Raw genomic sequence first — 18,101 nt, 5'->3', positions numbered from 1 at the left:
TTAATACTACAAAGACAAATCAGTGGTAAATTTTCAATATATGAATATCAAAAAGATTTTTTTTTTTTATTTTAAATATATCTTGTTAACGTATTTTTTTCTATCCCCTTCAAAAATGTTCAAAAATAAATTATTTGATAAATTGAAGAAAAAAAATTTGAATTAAGAATTGAAAATTAATTTGCAGCAATAACAACAACAACCAACATTATACTTATATTCTTCTAGTAGTCCGAGTTTGGTATAGTCCGAGTTTGTTATAGTCCGATTTTGGGAGGCCGAGTTTGGTATAGTCCGATTTTGTTATAGTCCGATTTTGTTATAGGCCGAGATATCATGGATTCGAGCCAACGCACTGAGCGAAAATAAATCTGGAACCAGCAGTCATAGTAACAGACCGGTACCGGTTAAAGTGAGAATATTTTCCGAATAGATTATCCGCAAGGAAATAAATAGTTTTACCGACAAGAAAATATATTTTTGAAGCCAATAAAAGGTTCACAATTATATCTTTTGGAATTTTGTTCTTTTAGTTACTTACTTACTTATTTCATTGTGCAATAAAATCTTTTAAATGGTACGTTGTGTTCATTATTGATTCTTAATTTTAGGTTATCACATTTACCATAAACAATACACTGGTTTAAAAGTTTAAAATCCTAAGCAGAACCAGTTACATTCCACTGACTATAAATTTTACATCTGCTATCAGATATGTCAAAAGGGTTAGAATTTCTTCTTCCATGACACTTTTTAATTTTGTCAATTTCATGATAGATTCTGTTACAGAGTTCAGCTTTTTGAAAACCACTAAAAAGAAACCTTCATGTCTCTAACAGTAAGAAATTGTCAGATCACTATGTCTGATGCCACTAGGAACATATATATTGATATTCGATATACTGTTCCAAGATGCCACAATACACCTTATCGCTATTTGTTCGCCATTATTGGATATCACACAGGTTCCTGTAAAAAGTTGACGTATGATAAAACAAAATATCTGAGGCCACAATAGTCCAAATAATTATGACGTCTGGCAAGGCTATTTTAATTTTTTTCTGGGACGCCTTCCTACGACGTCATAACGCCGAAGCCATTTTTTACGTCTGGAGTTTGAGAGCAAATTTTGGGGGGAACTTTGAAACCTAATTTTGACAAGAAATTTTTATTGCCGGTTGAAAATTTTTACGTAGTTACAAAGCCCTACCTTTTTTGTGCTTATTGATGTAAAATATTTCCAGAAATATCCAAAAGAAAGGATAAAACGAGATAAGATTCCATTTGAAGTGGGGGAATATTTATTTTGTTAGGAAAAGATTTCCCACAATTACCAACGGCACGTGACTTCCGTAGGAAGGCGTCCCAGAAAAAAATTAAAATAGCCTTGCCAGACGTCATAATTATTTGGACTAACGCCACAATACACCTTATCGCTATTTGTCCGCCATTAGATATCACACAAGTTCCCGTAAAATTTTGACGTCATAAAACAAAATATCTGACGCCACAATGAAAAAGTTATTGTTGTATGTGTCAAAAGGTCAAGCAGCTTGGTCCGCTGGCCGAGTAGGCTAATAGCGATAAGGTGTATGTAAAAGTGATTGTTGTATGTGTCAAAAGTTCAAGTGGCCGGGTCAGCCGCCTAGCCGGGATAAGCGATGAGGTGTATTAGGAAAAGTGATTCTTGCACAATGTCAAAATTCAAGTGTTGTAGAATCCCAATTAGCAATAAGGTCCCTAGATTAGTTGTATTTTCTGATAAGGTAACACTAAAACGATGATAGCCAGGTGAGAAATACATGTATAGGCTTTGGAGTTACAAAGCCTCCTGTCTTGGTTTACATGGTATAATACAGTAACTGTTTGCCAAGAAAGATGCATAAAAAACAAAGGATAACTTAAAAATAGATATTATATAAACTTATCTAGACAATTTTAATCAAAGTGCCTACATACTATCATAAACTCTAAATTGTCAAAGCATGGTAGGCAAGTGGTGAATACATTCAACAGACGACAATAAATACAGAAAACCAATACAAAGTTGGTAGAGCTAAAAATGCATATATGATCTATAGTTACAGATATTTTAATGGAAAAAAAAATCTTGTTTTCAGACTAGAAAAATCTTTATGGGATGTTGCAATACAGGAATCAAATGAAAGTAAAGGTATGATATCAGTATTAATTATACGACCGCAAAACAATTTTTGCGTCGTTTAATACTATCATGTATTATGTTAGGATTGACTTTGGGAGATTATGGATCAAACAAATATTAGAAATTAGGTGCAAAAAAGAGTGAAAAACTAGTTTTTTTCTGGTTAATGGACAATTAAGACAATTTAAAAGCAATGTAAGAGAGGTAATCCAATTACGATTAAAATACAATGTTGTCTATGTTTTGATTAACCTCCCTTACACTATTTGTATAATATGTAAAAAGAAATGTCAGGTTTTGGACTTATATAAATAAAATATATATAAATAATTCAAACCATATAACCAATTCCAAGCTCATTGACTACAGTTATTTAAAAAATTTAAATCAATGGAAAAAACTCAAAGCAAAGGAACAGTGCTTTTATTGCTGTTCTTCATCTGATAGTCACATTGAGACCTTCAACATGGAGCAAAAACAAAATCACTTTGTCACTGCAAGTTTTATACAGCCCTTAGCACATAAATGAAGAATATTTTACACCTAAATGAATTTAATAAAATATAATAGAATTATATGTTGAATTTAATAAAATTCATTAACATTTTGCGAGGACATATCCCATTTTCAAAATTTTGACTATAAGGTCATTGCCAAGTGGTTTAATAAATTTAATCTATGGAGAGTTAATCACCTCAAAATAAAAATAAATCTTCATCTCAATTTAAAAAGTAAATAAAATAGCAATGAATTTTGAAACCTCTGGAAATTATATGTTGTCATTTTAGCTGAAGGTGCTACTGGAGAGGAATCATCAGTGTTTATTGTAGGAGCAAAAAATTCAGTAAGTATTTTTCTGTTGATATTCTTTTGAGTCTTTTTGAGAAATATTGAATGGAAGGTTTGTAATGTTTTTCACCTCTGGGTGTGAAATGTTCTTGCTGTATTGAAGACCCATTGTTGGCCTTTGGCTGTTCTCCGCTCTTTGGTTGGGTTGTTGTATCTTTGACACATTCTCCATTTCCATTCTCAATTTTATGATGTACCAGTAAATGTTTTGATGGAGAAGAACTATGATACATTTGAAATTTTCCACCTGTGACATCACTAGTACGGTATACATTAGTGTTGAGTGTTGACTGAATCACAGTGAAACAGGAGTAATTTTGAATGATCTGATATACAGAGAGATATTTGAGAGTGAATCATATGGTTGATGTTTGTCACTTTTTAGTTTATGTTTGTTTGGAAATATGGTTCAAAAGTACCTTTTGTTTTTGTTTTAAGTGCCAGTCTTTGTAAGAATCAGACAATTTAGCATGTTTAGGTAAAAATTAAAACATGATTAGAAAAAACCCACCACACTAATCACATTATTTAATACTAACCATCATCCTGAGTTAAAAAGTATTAGTCTTTGGTTTGTGTGTGTCTGGTAATATCAAATAACTTGGTTAGAAAATTGGTTAGAATGATAGCAAATTACAGAGTTATCTCCCCTTATTTGTTAATTTCTAGTGCATTTCAACCAAATTGTATCTTCTATTACCAGTACAGAAAACAGAAACGAATGTCATTTGTATGCATAACTACATATTATGAACTAAAATCAATGTCAAATTGGTTGGTTTTTTTTGTCATGTTTTCACCACTGCCCGATTCTTAGGCAGACTGGCACTTAAGTGCACAATTTATATGTTCTGAATTTGATTTGTTGTTATTACAGGGAAAGACTTCCATAGTTCTTCGTTTCTTGGACAGGTAAATATGTTTTTATCATGTTTTTTTTCTTATCACATTATTGATCATTTCCATTAAGTTATTTAGGTAGCTAGATAATACACCCCATACTAAGTAAAATTATCAGTATTTATTTTGTTGCCCTTTGTGCGCATTTCACATTTTATGAAAAAAGATATAACTGTTTAAGTGAAAAGATAAAATATGCTAACTAAGCAATCATTCCACATCAAAAGGTTTTAGCCAAGATAATTTTAATTTTCAAATCACAAACATTTATGTTACCAAATAATTTCAATATTTTTGTTATCATGATCAAAACTGATGAAAAAACTTAAGTTACCATTATAAAATGTCTTTCATTATACAAATTGTTGAATATTCTGTTAAGACACCAATTTTGTCTTCTTTGTTGAGTGGTCCTTTAATATAGGGTTGCCTGTAGGTATTTTCATGCTTATTTTTCATGTTACAGAGATGAGGCACCAAAACCAACTGTAGCTCTAGAATACACATTTGGACGTAGAGCAAAGGGACATAATATTGTAAGTGTGACAATGTCTCTTCCATATCTCTTCTTTTAAATAGAATGACTTCTCTTATATTTTCTGCTAGTGTTAAAAATGTCTATGAAGTCTTGTTTCGTTAGTCTGTATGAAGTTGAGCTACAAACTAAGATTAAAAACAATAGAAGCAACACATCTGTGATAAAAGGTCCATAGTTTATCCCAATCAAAGTAAAGGCAGTAAATGTTATCCAATGCAAGTTTGACTTTATATCCTTTTACCTCTAACATTTTCATTGTATATTTAAATCAGATATAAAATTATCTGAGTTTTAAAGTTACAAGTGTTTCCAAACATTGAAATGTCAATTTTAACCACTCACAATTCCTATATTATTCACAGGAAAATTAACATCACTTAAGACATTGCATAATTTTTTTATACTTTTTTCAAATATATTTTTAAGGCAAAAGATGTTGGACATATATGGGAGCTTGGAGGAGGAACATGGTTGTCTAAACTAATGGATGTTCCACTTAATCCATCATCACTAAGGTATTATTGGGTTTATTATAACTTGTAACTAATTTGTAGCTGAATTTAAATAAGAATTAAGTATATTCAAACCTGCAATACAATTCACTTCTATCAAGAAGAAACCTCTTCTAGATCCATTGAAGTGATACCTATATATCCATATATGCATTTAGAACACCAATACACATTATTACTATTTGTCAACCATTCCTGGTTTGGGTGCAAGTGCTGCCTTGTAGTGTCATTAGCCTGCTCTTTTTTCGAAATCTATAAGGGTGTCTTTAAGATGCAAGAGATTTAACTGTCTCTTAACATGGGTCAGCCATTTATTGTCCCCTTCTGACAGACTATTATTGTTTCCTCAAGACCATACTCGCAAATGGTGTCAAGGGAGAGCCTAAAATTCAGTCCCTGAAATTTTCATCTAGGAGTCGGAACGGGAATGAAACCAGGAACCTTTGTGTTAGTAGTTTGAAGCACTTACCATTACACCACGCTCCTGATTATTAGTCATGTTAATAAAACTTATTCATTTACATGAAAACAGACATTTTTATATTTTCCATAATATCACTATATGCATTAACAAGAATTTGTTCATAGTACACAGATGCCCCATTCATACTATCATTTTCTATGTTCAATGGATCGTGAATATGGAAGAAATCTCTGATGTGGCATTAAAATTAGAAAGATCATATCATAAGGAACAAGTTTCAAGTTGATTGGACTTCAACTCCATCAAAAACTACTTGACCAAAAACTTTAACCTGAAGCGGGACGAACGGACAAACAGACCCACAGACCAGAAAACATAATGCCCATAAATGAGGCATAAAAACAGCTACAACACTTATTTTAAAGAAATTTATATATTACATGATTTAACAAATCCAGAGATATGAACTTTAAAACAATTATTCATACATAAAATAATACTCAGCAAGAGTATAAATCAATAAGAAATAGACAAAAACATATTGATTTTGTTGAAAAAATGTTAAATAACAAACTGCATGTATTTTGAATTATGAAAAGCTCTTTACTTTTCTTTACAGTCACACAGCAGTAGCCATTGTAATTGATCTGTCCAAACCTAAAGAAATATGGTACAACCTAGAAACACTCCTGAACTCTGCCAAATCTAGACTAAATACAGTTATAGAGGAAATGAAATCTGAGGATCCCAGTATCAAAGATAGATTGACAAAACAAGCCTGGGAAAGAGTAGGGGCAGACCACCCAGTAAGTATACACACTTTGAACTAGAGGCTCTCAAGAGCCTGTTTCGCTCACCTGATTCTACTTGGGTTTTTGAAATCATATAAAAAAATATAAAATTGGCTAAAAGTAACAACACAACCTCATAAGGAAAGGATTATTCATGCCATGTTTGGTTTCATTCCATTCAGTGGTTCTCTAAAAGAAGTCATTTGTATGCATTTCCCATAGGGTCCTATGTTAAACTAAGTCCCCCACTGGCAGCCATCTTGGATAATGGATCGGCTACAAAGTAACAACACTTGGTCAGCACCTCATAAGGAACATTCATGTCATGTTTGGTTTTATTCCATTCAGTGGTTCTCTAAAAGAAGTCATTTGTATGCATTTCCCATCTATATAGGGTCCTATATTAAACTAAGTTCCCTGCTGGCGGCCATCTTGGATGATGGATCGGCTACAAAGTAACAACACTTGGTCAGCACCTTCGGGCCAGGTGAGCTAAAAAGTAGTCATGCAATCAACAGACTACAAGGTTTAAACTAGGTTTTTCGGAGAGAGGTGGTACAGAGAGTAAAATTATAAGTCTGAGTAAGAGTTTGAGGAAACCATTTAGATACCAAATAGTAAAATATAAACCTTCTGGAACATTTTATTGTCCCTGCCGTCTCAAATATATTGATGTACGTCCCAAAATTGGTTTCTGTTTTCTAATTTAATTTGCCTCAACCAAATGTTATGAAATTATACACAATGCTTATTACCTCAAAATACAAATCAAGTTCGAAATTGGGTGACATCAATTTTACCATTCTAGAGTTGTGCCTCTTTATAGAATTTTATGCAAGCAGGGGCATCATCTGTGTCCTTTACAAAATTTAGTCCCGGTATCTATGATGAGTTTATTATTGAACACATTGGTTTTTTATGTGTAAATCAATTAATATTAAATAGTCAATCCACAGTAGAGTTTTTAATTCCCACAAACATGACAAGTGTTATAAAAGAATAAATGAAATAATCATAAATGGTATTAAAACTTCTTCAGTTTTTCCAGCTTTACTAAAAATTTGATGAATTTACATTTTTTATTGCAGGATAAAAACTTGATGAACCCCTTCTTGGTACCTCTGATTATTATTGGTGGAAAATATGACTTATTTCAGGTAGGTCTTTGTTAGTTTATCAGTGTTTTGAAGTGTATATTTCAACTGAATTGCTCTGATTGTTCAAAAAATGTTTTAATGTTGTAACACATCACGGTAAATTTAAATTCAAAAGGAATGGAGTTTGTTTTACTTGGACCCAACATTGGGGCTGTATGGGCTGTTTTAAAACTATTCAATTCAGATGGCTTTCACTTTTGCAGTTCAAGAGTTATGGAACTTTGTGAAAAATGTTGCAATTTAGTAAATAGTTTTTTTCATTCATTCATGTGAAATAGAAATATGATGTCAGGATTCATAAAAAAATGACATGACAAATGTTAATTTAGAAAGATATAAACTATGAAAATTTGAAAAAAGTGTCTTTTTCCCTAGAATTTTGTATATTGAAATTGAATAAAAGTTTTGATATTATATTTTGTAGGAGTTTGGATCAGAAGAGAGAAAGGTGATCTGTAAAACACTTAGGTTTTTAGCTCACACTCATGGAGCAACATTGCAAGTAAGTATACTCTTGTTTTTCATAAATATGTCAACTTCTAAATACAATTGTTTATCAAAAATCTAGACTTGGTATAATACTCATTAGTTTTATGTGCCTCTATTTAGAGATATTTTTTTTTCATATCCAAGTACATTTTTTATCATTCATCATGACTTGTAATAATGCATGTTCATTCATTTTGGAGTAGGATTCACCTTGTATAAACTACTTTTTTTTGCACAGTTTCTATGCATTTGGAGTGATATTTGATGAGGGCTGTTCCAAAAATAAATGTATGGGGGAAGGAAGGCACATTTTATTTGACCCCACCATGCATACATTTTAAATTGGATATTTCATTTAAATGTTCAATCAATCACCACCCATCAAATTTTAATAAAAGTGCCTCCCCCTCTACCCTATACACTTAATTGGAGAGGCCCTGAATCTTTCATTGATTTTATGAATACAAAATACATTATGTCTTCGTTATTTTTCAGTTTTTTAGTATCAAACAGGAAACATTAGTTACAAAAATGAAGGGACTATTGAGTAGCAATCTGTTTGGAACCACAGCAAAGTAAGTTAATGTTAACGTCAGTTGAAACGTGAGTCTGATGCAAACACAAAATTTCAATCCTGATATCTATGATGAGTTTATTTATCTATTATTGGATGTTTCAATATATGTTGTTTGTGTTTAAAATATATTTCTTTTGACTTTAAAGGTAAAAATATCTATTTTATTGCTATTTTAAGAAATTTTCTTCTGATTTTACTGACTTAATTTCCTTTCTTAGCATAGTAGAGTGATATGACAAATTATTGCTAGAAACTAAGGGTGCTTGTGCCCTATTCAATGTCATCGTAATTGGTAAAATAGCGATTAACAGATTATCATAGGTCATCTCAGCACGATTGCTTTTCTCACTTTAGCGATACTGTCTCAAGTGAAAAAATCAATCTTGTTGAGATGACCAATAATAATCTTTATGTATATGAAATAAATAGATAGAACATTCTAAAACAAGCTTGTTGACATAATACGTGTTACATCATCTTTATAATTTTCTTTTTAAAAATATAATTATGGAGGTAAATCAAGCATTATCTTTCAGAACTGTGTAATATTTGTGTGAGCATACCAGTTACCTTTAATATATTTAAAACATGCATCTTTAGCAGCAAGACTAATAACTTGTTCAAGAGAACTTTACGTTATTGCTTAAGTAATGGTCTCTTACTAGTAATGTAAATCTTTGGTAGCATGGGTTGGCTGATTTGGATTCTTTATTTTTTTTCACAGCAAGACATTACAGACAGATCACAATAAACCAATAATGGCACCTGCAGGGTTAGATTCATTACAACAAATAGGTAAGTCAGGTTGTTGAAAAGAGCACTTGTCTGTAGGGCTAGGCTTGTTGCAAGTATCTAATGTTATATATCTATGTATTATCGCTCTTTGACGAAATTTTCCTTTGATGTTACCAACTGGTAATTTCCTGTTTCAGCACAGAAGAGTGATATGAAAAATTATCCCTAGAAACTAAGTGGGAACATGGCGTTATCAATGAAATTGACTTGATTGTCATAGATAAAATAGTGATAAACAGATTATCATTGGTTATCTCAACTCCATTGCTTTTCTTATTTTGCCATATTGGCTCAAGCGAGAAAATCAATCTTATTGAGATTATCAACAATAATCTGTTGATAATCTAACTTCAAGGATCAACTACTGATACAAGATATATCTGTAATGACTGAATTTTTAGCTGAATACAGCTTCATACATACACAGTTAATACCTGCTATAAGTTGACATTCCAAATTTGACAAAAATGACTAATATTTGCAGCAGCTATTTAATTTTTAAGTACAAATATTTCTGTTCAGCTATTTTGACAAAGCTTAATAGTGGAACTACTTATTTTTAGAATGTTCAAAAGTTTGACGGAAGTTTTGATAGCTCATCATTAGGACTAGTTTGATTTCTTTGACATTTATTATTCTTATACTCTTTGTAATCTTTGTACCATAGTACCACAAAATTTAAAGCAAATTTCAATATTAAATCTGAGTATGGCAGTAGGATATTACTCTAAATCATTTTTTTGGATGCATTCATTAATATATTAATAAGGATATGAACATGCTTGTAATTTTCATGCCTTTTAAGGAAAACTTTCAGATGTTTTCATGGATAAATGTAAAACTCTTATGATATTCTACCTTATAAGCTGATGATTGATTCAATTCAAGAAATATTTATTGCAATAATGACTCTCTTGTAGGATCTCCACCTTTGTCAGAGAAAGATATTGGCAGAATTAGCGCAAAGTAAGAAATAGTGCACCACTGGCTCGATACCACGCCTCAGTGAACACTTAACATATAGATTAATTTAATTTGACATAATCAAAGTAATAAAATGGTTGTATAGTAATATTGTTATAAAATAGATACAATATAATGAATAGTACAGTTATATTGTTTAGAATAAGATTATTTTTATGTGTATAATAGTAACTAGAGTTCATACTTCGAAATTCAGCAAAAGGTAATGATTTCTTATGTTTCATTAATCTTGAAACAATATTTTGAATATTTTTAAGGTTGTATTAAGCTTGTTGTGTATAGAAAACTTTTAGATATAAAAAAATAAAAACACTGACTACACAATAGAAATAAGAAGATGTGGTATGAGGACTAATGAAACAACTCTCCATCCAAGTCACAATCTGTAAAAAGTAAACAATAACAGGTCAAAGTACAACTTTCATCACAGAGCATTGCCTTACACTGAACAGAATGCCAGTTAGGCCCCAAAAATTACTTGTTTAAAGTATTTCAAACTGGAAAACCAATTTTCAAAATATATAAAAAAAAACCCAAGAAATTAGAAACCTTTATGAACAAACAAATGCCAACCACTGAACAACAATTTCCTGACTAAGCCTTTATCATAAAAAAAAGCAAACTATACATGGCAAGCGGTCATTAGGTTCTTTTATAAGCACCAAGAGTGAGTCAATGATTCAAGTTCAGCTTGAGAATAAAAAGACTTGATGAAGGTATAATTTAAAACTTCTTGTTATTTTTATTCACAGGAATCCAATAGAGTTATGGAAGCATGCTTTTGCTGGATTCTTCCCACCTGAGGTAATTGTCTCTTTTTTATATTTAAAAAATAATTTATGCAAGCCATTTATTTGTTTGAAATTTTCACATGATCTGGTCTTATTTGTAAATTTGCATGAGTGTTTGTTATCAGTAAACACAGTATATTTTTTCTGATACACACAAGCATCCCTTCTCTCTTAATAAAACAGAACAGCGTTTAGTTGATATACTTTTCAGGATTTTAAATTTAATTTCTTTTTTTGATCTTATTACAGAGCACATCAAATCCAGCTATAGTAGATGATCCATCAAAAGACCCACAATATTCAGAGCCCAATATAGACTCCCTCAGATCTCAGAAAGATGAGGCAAGTTATCTGCTTATTCACTTTTTATGCCCCATTTATGGGCATTATGTTTTCTGGTCTGTGTGTTTGTCCACTGAACATTAAAAATGATAGTGCAATCGGGGCATCAATGTAATATGGACACTTTCTTGTTTTTGTTCAATTTTGAATATGACAGGTGCAATTTAGTTTAAGAAAGGGAACAATAGTTTATGGCTGTTCAAAAGTCATAAATCAATTGAGAAAAAACAAATTGGGGTTACAAACTAAAATCAAGGGAAAAGCATCAACTATAAGAGGAAAAGAATGAACAGTTGAATGGTTTATCCATATTTCTATTCACACCATCTAAGTTTAAAGTTTTTGCTAGAGCTACAACTGTTGTGTTAGTCAGTAAGAGATTATTGATTAGTTCAAAGTAAATCATTTCAAACACAGCTATAAATACTAGAAGCTGTCTTCAATTTCACACAATTATTTCTTACATTTGGACCTCTAAATTATGCCTCGTTCACACATTCATTTATTTTTTAGCAAATCGAATGTGATAATCCTGTTCACACACTCTTCTTTTTTAATTTGAATTGATTCAACTTGGCTAAATTGAATTCTCCAATTTCGTTTTAGAAATGTGTTTTTTGATAATACAAATTAAAAGTTTATGTCGTTCGGTCAGTAATGCGAATGTGACGTGCATTGGAATTCTTGTAAGAATTTACGTTTGGATGTAAAACGTTTCAATGGGAATTAAACTAATTCAAATTAAAAAATGCAAAAAGAATTCAAATTACGTGTTATCGCAGCATTAATGAGAACATTGAAATTGAATGGGACATATTCCCTTTTCTATTGTTTATTCTTGTAACAGAGAAAGAATCACCATTGCAAAATTGCACTTATATAAATATTTCGCTTTTTTCTGAATCACCCACTATGTGTTTTGAATGTAATATTTATGAATTTTGGGTTATATATAAAATGGTATTTTCCTTTATCCAGAAAACATGAGTTGTAAAGTTTTGCTGCTATTTGGTGTGAGTTCACATTTAGAAGAACAGTGACTATTTTATTAAAATTGTATTTTGCTTCAGGAATTGGAAAGATATAGACGATTATGTGAAAGAAAAGCACGAGAAGCACAAAGATCATATGGAAAAACATATGCCTAGTGATAGAAGGTGAGATAAGGCATATACATATTTCTGTTTATATGTAAAATTGAGAATGGAAATGGTGAATGTGTCAAAGACACAACCTGACCATAGAAAAAACAACAGCAGAAGGTCACCAACAGGTCTTCAATGTAGCGAGAAATTCCGGCACCTGGAGGTGTCCTTCTGCTGGCCCCATAACAAATAAATATTAGTTCAGTGATAATGAACGCCATACTTATTTCCAAATTTCCAAATTGTACACAAAAGAAACTAAAATTAAAATAATACAAGACTAACAAAGGCCAGTGGCTCCTGACTTGGGACAGGCACACACAAAGGTGGCGGAGCTAAATATGTTTGTGAGATCTCAACCCTCCCCTATACCTCTAGGCAATCTTACCACATCAATTTGAAGTAACACCCTACCTTTTTCATTTTTGTTTGTCTGGTGTAATTACTTTATTTCTATATAGAAATATATTTATCACAGTAAATCAGAAATGTTACTGATTTTGGTTAATGTAAAAAAATAAGAAAAAAATGGAAACAAATTCAAAATAATTAAAACATTTGATTTTTGTAGGTTAATGAAATATAACATTGTAATACACCAGATTATTTAACAACTGTTTTAACCAAAAAAATCGTTGCTTAATCATCTTAATTATCCATATGGGTTATGATTCTGTATTGATTGTTTATAAATATCATTTTGAGCTAACTGTTGTACCAATAAATCAAAAGTTAATTACAGCCAAAGAGTCCAATGAACAATCACAAAATGAAACTTTTTGTTGTTGAATTAATCTTATAAATTCATGAAAAATGTGACAAAATGTGGACAGAGGACTTAGTTTAGTATATATATACATGGCTCAGTAATTTCAGTAACATTACTATCATCAGAAACTTGTTTCTTGAACTCTAATCTTACTTTTTGGTAGATTTTAAAGATTCTTTATCATAAGTGCCTTTTTAATTTTTAATTCATAGTTCTTTATAACTAACTGATTTTTTTATTTTTTTATTACAGAATTAAGCTGACAGATTGTGATAGTGAAGGACAATATCAATAAAGACATTGAACATGTGATACATTCCGTCCAGTTATATTATGTATAATTAACAATTTTTATGTTGATTCTACTTATTGTCAATAAATTTCATTTCTTGATACATCTTCCTATCTATACAAGAGTGCTTGGATGGCCAAGTAATCTAATAGTCAATCTACTGGATCACTAGTCTGTCAGCAATGAGGTTGGGAGCTTGAATCCTGCACATGACAGGTGTGCTGGTGGACTCCAATCTAACTAAGCTGTCAGTTATTTTACAGTAGGTCGGTGGCGCTCTGCTACTTCCACCCTAAACAATTGACCACCACATAATAGTGCTGAAAGTAGCATAAAACAATTACCAATCAATCAGACAATCTTATCTCTACTATTGTATAAAGTAAAATCATAAAAATACTGAACTTAGAGGAAAATCTAATTGGAAAAACCATTATCACATGGCAAAATCAGATAACAAAACAATTGAAATAACAATCTTGCTTAGATAAGTTTATAAACATCAGCAGGATAGGTACATTGCCTTTCAATATCTTTATGTAGGCAATCATTCTTACAAACTGTGCAAACGGAAATGTTTCCAATTAATCAAGGACCATACCTTTTTATTCATAACATTCAAAGGGTTGAAATCGACAGACTTATCAAATGTCAGTAAAATCCATCAATTTGTTTTGGCACTGTTGAGAGTTCCGGATATTATATATGCATATTTCATTAATTTCAGTAACATCACATAAAACTTATTTCATTTGAGTGTGAAGATAAAGGTAATATGTTTGATTAGCTTGCTTGCTAGCTGAATTGTGAGGTCATTATTAGGTGAGGTATACTACCCTCCTTTTGGAGTAGTCTATCCAGCAGACATATATATATATATTGATTATCTGTTGGGCTACTCGACTTTAACAGGATGGTAGTATATCTAACCTAACAATGATTTCAAAGTTAAGAGATAGCAGGCAAGCTAACCAAGCATATTATCTTTACATACACACTCAATACATTTTGCTGTAAAAACTGATTGAAAGATTATATGTTCATCATATTAATTTGTTTATTTGATTTGAATGAAACAATTGAGGAAATCATAAAGAATTAATTTTTGCACTTCGAAGTGGCAGTAAAGGTTTTTCTGTCAAAGATTCAAAAGAAAATGTTTTTAATTTAAATATTTGGATTCATAAGGAAAAAGAAAGGATACAGTGTATCAATTCATCACAAAATATCATTACGTAGACATGAAAAAGGATGGCCAAACATTCTGTGTATACCAAATATATTGACTAGTTAACAATAAACTTGAAATAGAAATTGAACGAATGTTTTTATGTTCTTCGAGATTCCGCCAATTAAGACGCACCCCTTGATTGACCCCAAGGGTACAGTGGATCCATGTACACTCCCTAAGGATTAATGGAGATGCGTCCTTCACAAAATTAACCCGCCACCAATGACATGACGTTATCTAAATGTTATGGTACCAACAGTACAATTATCCATAGCCTTTATGGCCTTTCAAATTAGTAGCAGTCTTCAAACTAACCACAAGAAGCAAGTTTCTAGAATCAAGCCTTATTACATGACAAATATACACTAAAATAAAATCTAAAATACAATAAATAATTTAGACGATTCTTTAATTGTATTTTTTTACTTTTCGTATAAACTCTTCAGTTTTCCCCGAAAGGATTTTCATTATTTAAACCTGAGTTCAAAGGTAAAATGATACCAATGAAAGATAATGGTGGAATGTTTGTCATATATTCAATCATTTCTGTTCCAAACAGTTTGCTGTCAAAGTCTGGTATATTTATTGAACACTGGTCTTCCATGGCTTCTATACATTCATCTTTTGGGTCTCCCTAAAAGATATATAAATGAGAGTCATTAATATTGAACAAGATTTTTTTTTTAAATGTAGTTAATGCAGACATCTCCATCATAATTTTCTCCCATAACCCTATACCTAAAATAAAGGAAGGAAATATAAGGGATAAAAAGATAACATGAGTCCAGAAGCCAAATGGTAACTTTTTGAAGGTCCTTTGCTTACTCATTGTGTCTTCATGCACTTATGTCATATTTCCCAAAAAATCACTATTGCCTCCGGATTACATTCTGGTACTCCGGTAAGAACAACTGAAAGATGTTAAATCTTACAATCAATCGGTTCATTTCGGTAGTTGAGCTGTAATGCTTCATCAGTTGTACTGTTGCATGCCGTTTTGTTTGTTGCACTCCAATGATTCTATTGTTTCGTTGTTTTCCTCTTATAGTTGATGTGCTTCCTTAGGTTTTAGTTTGCTACCAACATTTGTTTTCTTTCAATCGATTTATGAAGTTTGAACAGCGATATGCTACTGTTTGCCTTTCCCTCGGTTTTAGTTTGTTACCAAAATTTGTTTTCTCTCAATCGATTTATGACGTTTGAACAGCGATATGCTACTGTTGCCATTCCCTCGGTTTTAGTTTGTTACCAAAATTTATTCAAAAATATATTTCATATGTTTAGTTTAAAGTTACTTTGATCCTTTAACGTTACTTTGATCCTTTAAAGTTACTTTGATCCCTTACTTTTATAAGTACTATCTTTTCATAAATGTGTTTCATGAAACAAAACACAATCACCCCAGTGGCTACAGCTACAATTATGGCAAAAATGAATGTCACTGATGCACCTGATGAATAAGAAGAAATTATTATTAATATCTACATGTATAGATTCAAAATATCTCGTTGCTAGTATCAGAGACATATAATACATGTATTATATGTCTCTGCTAGTATTCATAAACCCGATAGGTTTCTTAAAAAGACATTAGCTGCAAGATAAGAAACATATTTTTCTTCAATTGTTTATTAAAGGGAAATAGAGAAATGATATTTCTCTTATAGCAGCCACTACGGTTCTTGTCAAAATAAATAAGAAACATTGCCGATGAATTATTCACTTGCAATTTGATGGTTAATTAGATAGCATCTAGACTAAAGTACGCACAAAAAGCTGATACATATTATCGAGTACATATATCGTAATGGTTTTTTTTATATTTTTTTGGTCACCTAGCCGAAGGGCCAAGTTAGCTTTTCACGTTATTATTATATTCTTTATTTCACTTTCATTAAACAAAACCACCATCCTTATATATCGTAGCTAGTGTCCCCTTTTTTAAAATATTTAAACATAAAAGCTTACCAGAGCTATTTGAAAAAAAGCAAAACATTATAAAAGTATGTTAATTTTTGTTGGTATGATATAACAAATCAATTACATAAAATATATATGAAAAAACAAGAATGTGTCCATAGTAAACTGATGCTCCATCCGCACTTTCATTTTCTTTGTTCATAGGACCATGAAAATGGAGTAAAAACTCCATTAAAATTAGAGAGACCATATCATAAGGAACACGTATATTAAGATCCAAGATGGTTGGACTTTAACTTAAGCAAGAAATACCTCGACCAAACGTTTTAACATGAAGCGGAACAGACGGACTGACGAACAGACGCACAGACCAGAAAACATAACGTCCATAGATAAGCATACAACAACAGTTAACTGAAATATTTTCAAAATAACGTACAAAAGCATAACTATTAGATTCGAGATTTATTGTATAGTCACATTTATGTGTAAGTATTTAAGTTCTGTAGCCGGTTGACATAAGAAATTGGTAGATACTTATAACTTAAAAAAAAGGACGCATCAGGTGGTGTCGTTTGAAGACGAGTTGTGTTTTAACAAAACAAGTCGACAAAAGGTGTGCAATTAATTATTTTAACTGGCCACATATGAGTATTCATGCTATACAACATTACCAATGCTATATTATAGGAATCAAGTTAGCATATGTATCACCAGTTAATCGTTATCTAGATATAGGAAGATGTGGTGTGAGTAATTTTTTTTTATCTTATCCTATTAAGTAGCAATATGTCTAACCGAGGAAAACAGTCATACGCGGTGTGTTTCTATGTTTTCAACTAAAATGACTCAGGAATATGGCAGTTGTAATAAAATAAATCAGTTTCTATGTATGTTAGCGCTTGCTTTTTTAATAGTTCAGTGTATCTGTTTTTCCGTTGTTTTCCTCTTATAGTTGCTGTACTTTAATCGGTTTTGTTTTGTGACCCGGCTTTGATATCGCTTAATCGATCGATGGCCATTGCACAGCGGTATGCTACTGTTGCTTTTATTTGTTAAATACAAAATTACAGGAGTTTTGGCTATATGTAGAACCGATATGCATGATTAAACTCGATGCAACAAAAAAGAGTCCAAAATCAACATTCTGCGGGATTGAAGGACATTTAGAAAGTTTCGATTTGCCTAAAATTGTTTAGAATGAAAATAGTAATTTTTAAATCAGGTAGACAGACAACATTCAGCCCGAAGACTATCCATCGTTCATTATAAAAGACCGTCTCCGAGGAGACGGCAATTATTTGTACTCACCTTCTTCTGTTGGTGATAACATTTTATCTGAAAATTAACACAGCAGATCTCAGAGCTTTCAGTAAATTGATTTTGTGCATCAGATATATATACAAACAATTTAACTTTCTTGTACTTAAT

General features: G+C 31.4%; 2 protein-coding genes across 2 annotated transcripts; one reads left to right on the top strand and one right to left on the bottom strand.

Annotated features, from left to right (window-relative positions):
- The first annotated feature begins 619 nt into the window (after window positions 1-619).
- LOC134709354 (cytoplasmic dynein 2 light intermediate chain 1-like) lies at window positions 620-13,622 on the top strand. The gene is made up of 16 exons (XM_063569522.1): window positions 620-725; window positions 2,121-2,173; window positions 2,953-3,008; window positions 3,891-3,925; window positions 4,380-4,449; window positions 4,878-4,966; window positions 6,007-6,193; window positions 7,267-7,335; window positions 7,760-7,837; window positions 8,320-8,399; window positions 9,126-9,196; window positions 10,117-10,162; window positions 10,933-10,984; window positions 11,221-11,313; window positions 12,384-12,470; window positions 13,480-13,622. The coding sequence occupies exons 1-15, from the start codon at window positions 715-717 to the stop codon at window positions 12,459-12,461; spliced, it is 1,068 nt and encodes a 355-aa protein (XP_063425592.1). The 5' UTR covers window positions 620-714; the 3' UTR covers window positions 12,462-12,470; window positions 13,480-13,622.
- A 1,535-nt stretch (window positions 13,623-15,157) lies between these two features.
- LOC134709353 (uncharacterized) lies at window positions 15,158-18,009 on the bottom strand. The gene is made up of 3 exons (XM_063569521.1): window positions 17,982-18,009; window positions 16,097-16,200; window positions 15,158-15,384 (listed from the first exon to the last, which is right to left on the bottom strand). The coding sequence occupies exons 1-3, from the start codon at window positions 18,001-18,003 to the stop codon at window positions 15,193-15,195; spliced, it is 318 nt and encodes a 105-aa protein (XP_063425591.1). The 5' UTR covers window positions 18,004-18,009; the 3' UTR covers window positions 15,158-15,192.
- Between the last annotated feature and the right edge of the window lie 92 nt (window positions 18,010-18,101).

The sequence above is a fragment of the Mytilus trossulus genome, chromosome 3 (assembly GCF_036588685.1).
Source record: "Mytilus trossulus isolate FHL-02 chromosome 3, PNRI_Mtr1.1.1.hap1, whole genome shotgun sequence".
Taxonomy (NCBI): Eukaryota; Metazoa; Mollusca; class Bivalvia; order Mytilida; family Mytilidae; genus Mytilus; species Mytilus trossulus.
Note: the sequence above shows the minus strand (reverse complement) of the source record. Positions and strands in the feature narration are given on the sequence as shown.